At 40.0% G+C, this 9,774-nt stretch overlaps 2 protein-coding genes across 2 annotated transcripts in view; both read left to right on the forward strand.

The window, feature by feature from the left end:
• The window catches only part of LOC104958944 (TRAF2 and NCK-interacting protein kinase-like), a 67,814-nt gene extending 64,461 nt beyond the window's left edge, over window positions 1-3,353 (forward strand). The window contains exon 15 of the mRNA XM_010786779.1: window positions 817-3,353. Coding sequence (XP_010785081.1) covers window positions 817-900 — 84 coding nt within the window. The 3' untranslated portion in view covers window positions 901-3,353. The remainder of the gene's footprint in view (window positions 1-816) is intronic.
• A 524-nt stretch (window positions 3,354-3,877) lies between these two features.
• slc2a2 (solute carrier family 2 member 2) lies at window positions 3,878-8,841 on the forward strand. Its single transcript, XM_010786777.1, has 10 exons — window positions 3,878-3,905; window positions 4,453-4,548; window positions 5,479-5,687; window positions 5,978-6,102; window positions 6,267-6,382; window positions 6,482-6,644; window positions 7,308-7,414; window positions 8,068-8,148; window positions 8,309-8,413; window positions 8,572-8,841. Exons 1-10 carry the CDS (start codon window positions 3,891-3,893, stop codon window positions 8,791-8,793), a joined length of 1,239 nt encoding a protein of 412 aa, XP_010785079.1. The 5' UTR covers window positions 3,878-3,890; the 3' UTR covers window positions 8,794-8,841.
• Window positions 8,842-9,774: the final 933 nt, after the last annotated feature.

Here is a 9,774-nt window from a genome sequence, read left to right on the forward strand (position 1 = left end):
GTGTGAGCACACACACAAACAAACTCCCAGTCAGGGTGTGTGTGTGTGTGTGTGTGTGTGTGTGTGTGTGTGTGTGTGTGTGTGTGTGTGTGTGTGTGTGTGTGTGTGTGTGTGTGTGTGTGTGTGTGTTGGGTTTCGCTGTGTCTCGCTGTCTCGCAGACAGCCACTGGGATCATAGGGGGCAGGAGCTCCAACAAGCCGTTCAGGACAGAGAGTGAATACACATACTATACAGAGATGCTGTATGAGAAGCCAATGTGATTTTGGAAAATTGCACAATTTAAATCTATTTGAGTAGACCTCAACAATGGAATTATGATCAGTAGAAATGGCCGTGACATGGGACCTTTAAACATTCATTGTAATCCTGGTAGCATTGATTTATTACATTCGTGAGCTCGATGCAACATCATTTCAGTCTGCTGCTTGAAGTAGTCAAAACGTGTTTGGTATATTTTGCGTATGTAATGTGAAACAGTCCGAAAGAACCACAAATGTCAGGTAGAAAATGTTCAAGTCCAAATAAGGTAGCAGGTAATATTCATTGCTTAGATCCTAGATACAACTAAGTATTTCCAAATGTGAGCAGATTTGCAAAAGGAAACAAAACAAATGATTTAAATACATAGTGTATACTGTACATGCTGTATATTGCATACCCCCAGTTTGTAAAATCTGACAACTATGTTAGACTTAATTCACAGTAAATTAGATAATCTACCTTTCCAGAGAAGCATATTATTTGCTCTTTGTAGATATGGAAATGCTTATATTAAGAATTTCTTTCAGTTTTTAATATTATCTTTCTCTCTGCAGGTATTCTTCGCATCGGTGCGTTCGGGAGGTAGCAGCCAAGTCTTCTTCATGACCCTCAACAGAAACACCATGATGAATTGGTGATGCCCCCCCCCCAATCCACTCTGCCTCACTCTCCCATTGGCCTGCCCGGCGACTACCAGTTGTCCCACGGCACATCTCACAACAACAAAAAAAACAGACTGACCGAGAGAGGCCACAGTGAACTCTTTTAACACTGAAGTGACTCGAACCGCTTAGAGAAAAAAAAAGTAATCGTAGAGAAAAAACCACAGAGACATGTTCTAAATGAAGAGACATGTTACCCTAGATTATTTTGGGTTATGCAGAAGCCATCGTTACTCAACTGACTGGCAAACTGGTGCCACTGACTCTCCAAATACCCTCTGTCTGTGTCTGTAACTCTTCCATTTGTGTCTTTTCTCCAAACAAACCTCTTCATTACAGCAGCTGGAGAAATACACTTTACACCATCCGTGTCTCCTCCCTTCGTCCCTAATACTTTAGACTCCTCCCACCATCGATTTAATCCTCACTTTTTGAGTCCTTTTGACACCCGTGTCCTCCATTTTCCACACTTCCTATCTGCCATGTGTGGGCTCATTCCTGGAGATCTTACACCTCAGAGGTCGGGGGAATAGACGAATTGGATTCAATATAAATTCAAATATAGTGAATATGACAGTTTGTGCAGTGAGGGCAGCTGAGAGATGACAAAATCGACTCTGGATGTTAGCGGTGAAAAGCAGACAGCATGATTGATTTTCTTAGTCCTTTGTCACTCCCCTCCGCCTCCTCTTCTTCCTCCTCTCGCCGTCTTTTCAGGCCTTGAGTAAATTTGTAATTTAGTGTTCGATCGCATCTCGCTGATAGAGATGCGGTGAGACAATCTGCTGTCATAGGCGGGTGGTCACAGTATGCAAAGATGATGTCCGTGTCCCTTTAAAAAGAAATCACCGGTCCATCCTGTTCCCCCCCCATCCCTCCATCCCCCTAGTTTCACAATGTTGTTAAACTCTGAAGGTGCTGCATCAAAAATACTGTAATATTAAATGAACAATGATAGCGTCATTCTGTTCATTCTTTTTATTTCAGTTCTTTTTCTTTTTCTGTGGCTAAGTCAGTCGGTTTTTGAAGATCAAATGTATAGCACATCCGTGTTTCTGAAATCAGGAGTGTATGTTGGTGTGTGTGTGTGCATAAATGTATGTGTGTGTTTGACTTTGATGTCGAAACGAGTCCCATTAAAAATCAAGGTTGGATATTGACATCAATGGCCAGAAAAAGATTCATAAATTCAGTCTCTGTACGTGAACTTTTACCTGAAGGCGATCAAAGCAACATTGAGTGTGTTTACAAGCAGAGTTATGATATTATGTTAGTATGACGTTCATGAGGGAGTGTCTGAGCACCAAGCATTTAAAGATAGGCACTATTAGTGAGTGTTTTTCTGTTTCCTTTAACACAGTAGTGTTTTGGCTACTCACAAACACAGCCATGCTGCTGTAGGGAATATGAAGATCCTAAATACAACCTCATCAGGATATGAGCAACAATCCCCAGTACTGTGTGCATGTGAACGATCTAATTGTTGAAAGCTGTGGTGTCCTTTTGAATCATGCTCTTCCCTGATTGGTTCTTCTGATTTTGGCTCCTACCTGTTTGTACAGTGCCTAGCATGATGTAAGCAAAACAAAAAATGGAGGCCAAAAGATTATCGCTTGAGTTATAATTAATAATTGTATTGCCTTTACAGTTCATTTACACTGGGTTCTTGTGTGTTATTGGCTAACCTTAACACGTTACTGATGGTATGTGTCTCTTCTGAAGGAGATGTTAACACATTTAAGACTTAATTTATTCTTTGAAAGGAGTAACTACACATGGTACGATAAGAACATGTCATTTCTGAATGCTAAGTGTAGCTCAATCATTTATGCATACTGTATTAGATGTATAACACCATTGAGGGCCGACTCTATAGAGGTATCCCTCTATATTGGAGAAAAGTACCTGCTTACTCCTTAAAAAACGTAAAGTGACACGAAAAACTACTCATTCCCCAATGATGACCATTTAAACAAGTTATTTTCTGTTAACAATTTTTAAATGAAGCTATATTTTCAAAGACGTTTACATATCCACACGGTAGCTGTTCCTGTGCAGCTGCAAGTTAGGTTCACCAAACTGTGTTATGGGTAGCAGGCTAACATGTTAGCAATAAAGAGCCGAGCTGAACAAAACCATGTCTTCCCTGTGTGTGTGTGCACGCATGCATCTGTGTGTATGATTAAAAAGCAAGCGTGAATGGGGCATATTATCTGTGTTTGTCCATCACAGAATTCACTCTTCCCATTGGAAAAGGCTGACTGTCAGTACACTGAGGACTCTCCTTTCAAAGATGAAACCACTGTATTCTTTGTTTTGTTTATTTCTTGTTTTCTTTGTTTTGAAAGAGCATTACTAATGTCCTGTTTTGGGATTTATTTGTTTTGTAAAAGAGATGCTGTATGAGAGAAATAAATTAAACTAGAGCATTACGTTTACGCAGTTGTATTTTTTTTTGGATGTGTTTTGCAACGGTGTTCTCCTTTTTATCAGCTTCGGCCCTCAGACTTTGTCCATCCCTCAAGTATATCATTAACAGCAGGTTTGTGTGTGTGTGAGGGAGAGAAAAGAGTGTCCAAATGTCAATATTTCTACCAAATGTGTCATTTTGCACTCCATTATAATTTGCAATATACAGTATTATTATTATTGTCCATCGTTTACCAGTATGCAACACCACAAAGCCTAAAACCAGTGTTTCCCAAAAATAGAATCCAGATGGTCTCACTGTTTGGTCACTTTCACTCTAATTGTATTGCTTCCTTTCCTGCAATAATAATATGTGTGTTTGTGTATGGTAGATGATTTTGTTGTGTGGGACTTATTTCAGCACTTTAGATCTATGTGTGTGTATCTATACCGTATGTGTGCACGCATGTGTTGGTCGATTAGAGAGTGGACACAGCGTGATTGGGCATGCAGCTTTCATTGATCATTACCAGCCTGGCTGACACTCTGGACCCATCATGGAGTCGGGAAAGGTAAGACGATTCTTGACATAAGCACTCTTTACATGTATTCCATAAAATGCATATATATATTCTTCCTATTCGTTTGAAATCAGGTAAGCAAAATGTGCGTGCAGGCGGCTGATCTCACCATATTGCTGACATTTGAACCTTGAGGCTCTCGGACGGTTACATTTACCACCGAGACCTGAGGAAAACAACCAGCTCTTTATTCATAGTTGTGTTGTGTGTTTGCCTTATCATATAAGAGATTATAATGAATGAATACTTATGACTCTGCCATGAGAATATCAAAGGAATGTATAACACAAGCTTAGCGTTTAATCTGGGCATTATGTCACTTTTAAATATGAGAATTATTATGATTCTGGGATTCATGATGGTAAATAAAGCACTAGATGCATCTTATCGATTAAGTATTTTTTACTTATATGCACTTTTGTTTGTGACCGTTAACTACTGACTCACGCTCTTGCTTGTGTGCATGTTACATAGTGTGTTTGTTTGTGCATTCATGTGTGTGTGTGTTCTTATCTTAATGGTTCCTCTGCTCCTGCAGCAGCTAACAGGTACATTGGCTCTGGCTGTGTTCACTGCAGTTCTTGGGTCCCTGCAGTATGGATACAGTCTTGGAGTTATCAACGCACCCCAGAAGGTAGGCTCCACTGTCACACAGGCTTGGCTCCCTTATGGTAGATGGACTTACCATCTAATTGCATGCAAATCTCGAGGTATGAACAAACTTACCCCGCCCTGCCAGTTGCCATAAAATATCATCTATGTAAGCACTTTTCTGCAGCACTGGAGATGCATGTCATACTCTCGGAGACCACGGAACAGAAATTATTGACTGGTTGTCTAGAAAAAGCAACTTATCCCAAAACGTTTTCTTGCCTGGTCATTAGGTATTTGTTTCATCAGAAGTTTTGCAAGCTGTCCAATATTCTCAGGCCAGTAATGAGTAGGACTTTGCCTCTGACAGACAAGTCATAATGTCTCTCTGCTGCTCGCTGCTGGCACGGGCATCCACAGATTTATGCAACATTTTATTGGGACAGGGGTTATTTGTATTGTGTTTCTTATTATGTTTCATAAGGACAATTTCCTAACATGAAGTTATATGGCAATAAAGTACATTTTCTAACGTAGCATAGAACGCATAGGCCTAACACTGGCTCTAAGGAGGTAATTTTGCATTCTTATGTTATCTGACGGCCACCTTATCTCTCCTATTGACTTGTTAAACTGTAGTAATGGCAACTACCGCCTGAATATTGTTGCCCCTTAAGCAGTGTTATAATAAGGATGGCACCTAAAAGAGGCATATTTCCTGAAAGATATCATGACAGAATGAGCAGAATGGTCATTAGTTGGCATGCTAGATGTTGCAAAATCCTCCGCACTGTCCTTTTAAATATCGTCTTCTTTATTTAAACGTAAGGTTGCATAGTGAAAGTTGCTACTATGCATATTTATAAATGACATTTTATCAGAATGGTTTTTGTGTTTGCATTTTCATCTGTCTTTGTGCATATTCCAGTGTGATTGTACCTATTGATGTCCCCTAAATATATCCGTGTCATAGGTAATTGAAAATTATTATGGACGTACTCTGGGGGTGTGGTCAGAGAGGGCCGCGGTCCTCTCAGAAAACAGCACCGAAGAAGAAGAGTACCCAGAGGCGGGACGACACCCTGCCGTGATCATGTATTGGTCACTGTCGGTGGCAATCTTCTCCATCGGAGGCATGCTATCCTCCTTCCTGGTGGGATTTGTGGGAGACCTGAGAGGGAGGTGAGAAAGGATAAATAAAGAATATGGACACACTAAATGAAAAGATGAAAGTGGTGGGGAAAAAAGGTAAAATAATAATGAATTATAGAGTGATTAGAGTAATCAGAGCAAATGGTATCTTGAAAATACTTTTAAAAAGGTTCAAAATGAACCAGCATCATTAAGGAAATTTGCCATGCTGCAAATATAATAATAATAATAAATTATATTTCAATAGTGCTTTTCTTGAACCCAAATATGCTTATATTATACATATCTATAAACTGTCTTTTTGTCTTTTTGTTTTGCAGGGTAAAGGGCATGTTGATGGTGAATGTATTTGCAGTAGCAGCAGGATTGCTGATGGGTCTTTGCAAGATGTGGAAACCTCACATCATGGTCATCTCCGGCCGTGCTGTCATGGGCTTTTACTGTGGTACAGCAAATCACACATAGAATCCTCAAATTGATACTCATATCATTAATTTGGATATCCCAATGTCTTCGATAGGTTATATAAAAGGAAATTAACAACGGTTATATTGTCATATATCCAACAGTGAATGTTTGTTTAAAGTCCTCATGATGGGTATCTTTCAGGGTTGACATCCGGGCTAGTGCCTATGTACATTGGAGAGATTGCACCTAAGGCTTACAGAGGGGCTCTGGGGACATTACACCAGCTGGCTATAGTCACTGGCATCCTACTCAGCCAGGTGAGGTGCACTAACACACAAAGAAAACATATGATCAGCACACAACATGCTTGATGTCTTTGTGAACACATAACCTAAACTGTTTGTTTGTGAATGCAGGTATTAGGCTTGGACTTTATACTTGGTAATGATGCAATGTGGCCCCTGATGCTTGGTCTGTCTGGAGCTCCAGCATTGTTACAATCTTTACTGCTGCCTCTATGCCCTGAGAGTCCACGGTACCTTTACATCGTACAGGGCAAGGAGCAAGAGGCCCGAAAAAGTAAGAGTTACTCTCACAGCACCTCTCTACTGTATGTTATCCTTTTTCTCTGCCTAGTGCTCTCTTATTGAAACACCAACTCAATAATTCAGAAACAGGATAGGCCTATAGGCTTCACAAGATACTTTAAAGCAGTTTGGGAAATATGCTTGCTCACCTTCCTGCACAGTTAGATCAGAAAATCAATAGCTTCCACTCCTATATTTGACTTTTGGATACAGCCAGCTGCCAGTTAGCTTAGCTTAGCTCTTAGACTGGTATTAGGAGTCAAACAGTGAACCATGGCTTTGTCCAAAGGTAACCGTAACTTAAACAAACAGGAAATATTAAGTTACAGTACACCATGTTCTTTTAGAGGTGCAGGTATTTCAATTTGTTACCTTTAGATAAAGCCAGGCTATCTATTTCCAGTCTTTTAGCTAAGCTAACCAGCTAGCTTTATTTTTTATATTTACTGCACAGATATGAGATAGCTATAGTTATTTTCAACTAACAAATAAGTGTATATCCCACAATGCTATTCCCTTAAGTACATTTTACTGACACTATTTTCATAATTGTACTTAATTCGAAAGATAAATGTAATGGATGATCCTTTGGTGCTTCTACATTCAGTTGTTTATGCATAGCTCATGTCTCCCTTCACTCTACGTTGTGTTGCAGGTCTGTTACGTCTGAAGGGAGAATATGATCCAACTCCTGATCTGGAAGAGATGAGGAGAGAGAAAGAGGAAGCAGACAAGGAGCCAAGGGTCTCTATCATTTCTTTGGTAAGTGTCTTAGAGGGTCACTTCAAATATAAAGAATTGTCACATCTACTACAGTATCTCTTTTGAATTGGACTTTCCTTTAAGTAAAAATAGCCGATAAACTCCCCGAGCCACAAAAACGTATTTAAATGTTTTTACTTTAACTTTCTGCTCTATATTTCATCTTTCCAGATCCTGTCTAAATTAATTAGTTCTAAATAGTGTCAATCAGATCAGTGGTCAGCTCCCATGTGAAACCAAAATATATCTGCAATCACAAAAGCATATAAAAAAACATAATTCCTGCCTGACAGCAGAAAAATAAAAAAATGATGTTGTTTGAAATTGCTCTGCTTTTGCATTACATTACATTTCATACCGATTACAGGGACATTCCCTCTGGAGTAACTAAGGGCTAAGTGCCTTACTCAAGGGCACACTAGTGGTGGTGTTCCAGGCGGGATTTGAACCTTCTGATCTCCAGCCCACCTCACTATCCATTAGACCACCACTATCCCAATATCCCATATGCAGAAGAACAGCGAAAGATAGGACAAGAAATCTACATCTGATCGTGACTTGTACAATTATTTTGTGCATACTAGTCGTGCACTTTAAAAAAAAACGTTTGCAGTAACAATATGTTAGCCTATCTGTTCTGTATTCCCTCCCAGATCCGCTCGTCCGTGTACAGACAGCAGCTTGTTGTTGCCCTCATGATGCACCTCTCCCAACAGTTTTCTGGCATCAATGCGGTGAGTGGCAAACTTTTAAATATGTCTAAAAATGTATAACACGAGTATGAGATAGTATGAGATCTGTGTTGCTCTGTATGAGTGTAAGATATATTACTTTCCACAAACAACCTGCCACTCTTTGTAATAACTGAAAACCTATACTTGTTTTGTCTTCAAGATATTTTATTACTCCACGGCTATCTTCACTCGGGCAGGTGTCGGTCAGCCGGTCTATGCAACCATAGGAGTTGGGGTTATCAACACAATCTTCACTATGGTGTCTGTGAGTAGCTGTATTAACATGTATACTGATGCACAACACATATGCACACACATATGGACATTACAAAATGAACATGCACTGGTATTCTCCTATTTTTTCTACACACCCAGACATATCACACATTTACACATGGATTAACACTGTACTTTGTGTTCTAGGTTGCACTGGTGGACAAGGCTGGCAGGCGCACTCTGACTCTGGTTGGTCTGGGAGGGATGTGCTGCTGTGCAATTGGCATGACAGTGGGGCTCAAACTCCAGGTTTGTTTATCAGGTGTCATATCTTTCATCTGTCAGCAACTGGAGCTGAACTTTAAGCCTCTTGGGTCCCAAGTAGCGATTTTAAGTGCATGTTTTTCTACTGTTCCTTGCCTGCATTGAATCAATTTGTTGTTTTCTTACTGAATGTCCACTTCCTAGTCTTGAGCTTTAAAGGTCACCTACTCTGCAAAATCCACTTGTTCATGTCTTTTATATATATTTGTGTAAAGAGATTCTGAAAGTTTCAGGAACAAAGATTCTCTCTCTTTTTGTCCTGATCCATTTCTATAAAAACCTGTCTGAAAATGAGGCTGATCAGATTTTGGCCAGCTTTAATGATGTCAGTAACGATTTTGGATTGTGTAAACATTAGTTACCTTATCACCTGAATCTCCCTCTAAGACAGCCATTGTGTTTCTTTTTAAAGCCCCTGTCACACGTCCACGAAATTGACGGCGCCATGGACACACCGATAACAAAGGAAGTGTTCAAATTCGGGTCTGATCGTAACAACATCGGGCCAATCTCGTCGAAGGGCATGCTAAAGCCATCGTATGACCACCCGGTGGAGTTTCTCAAGGCTCCGGCAGGCAACTTCGGTGGCAAATCTTTGGCATGCCAAAGAATTGGGGGGCCGAAGGACTTGCGAAGGTTCATTTTGTGTTGATTTGCTGTATCCTTTTGCCCTTCGTGAGGGGCACGTCAGAATTGTGTGTCATCTTCGCCCTTTGTCTTTACTTTCGTTTGATCTCGGTGCCAATCGGGTATTTTTCGCTTCACGAAGAAAATAGCAAGAAACAAGAAGGCTGCGCCGATTTGTCTATAGAGGGGACACACAGAATCGATGAAGCCAAATCAGCAAATGCCAGTTGATTAAGCAACATACGAATACCTATACGTAAAGAAAAAATACGTGACATCGAGATTTGGCATTTTATATTGGCACAACAAAATCATGCGGTAAACATTTATGGTAAATACACCCCAATTTGTGTTCTGTGAACTGAAAAGGATATTACATTGTTTTTGTTACTTTTCGTTGCAGTTATATGTGCTTAAATGTAATTTAGGTTAACTTCCTGTTTTATTAGATGCTTTTTT

This window comes from Notothenia coriiceps, unplaced genomic scaffold (genome assembly GCF_000735185.1).
Source record: "Notothenia coriiceps isolate Sejong01 unplaced genomic scaffold, NC01 NC01_scaffold00029546, whole genome shotgun sequence".
Lineage (NCBI taxonomy): Eukaryota > Metazoa > Chordata > Actinopteri > Perciformes > Nototheniidae > Notothenia > Notothenia coriiceps.

Coding starts and splice junctions, on each gene's coding strand:
- slc2a2 (XM_010786777.1), top strand. Junction 5,688..5,977: donor GTGGGAGACCTGAGAGGGAG/GTGAGAAAGGAT, acceptor TTTGTTTTGCAG/GGTAAAGGGCATGTTGATGG. Junction 6,645..7,307: donor GGAGCAAGAGGCCCGAAAAA/GTAAGAGTTACT, acceptor GTTGTGTTGCAG/GTCTGTTACGTCTGAAGGGA.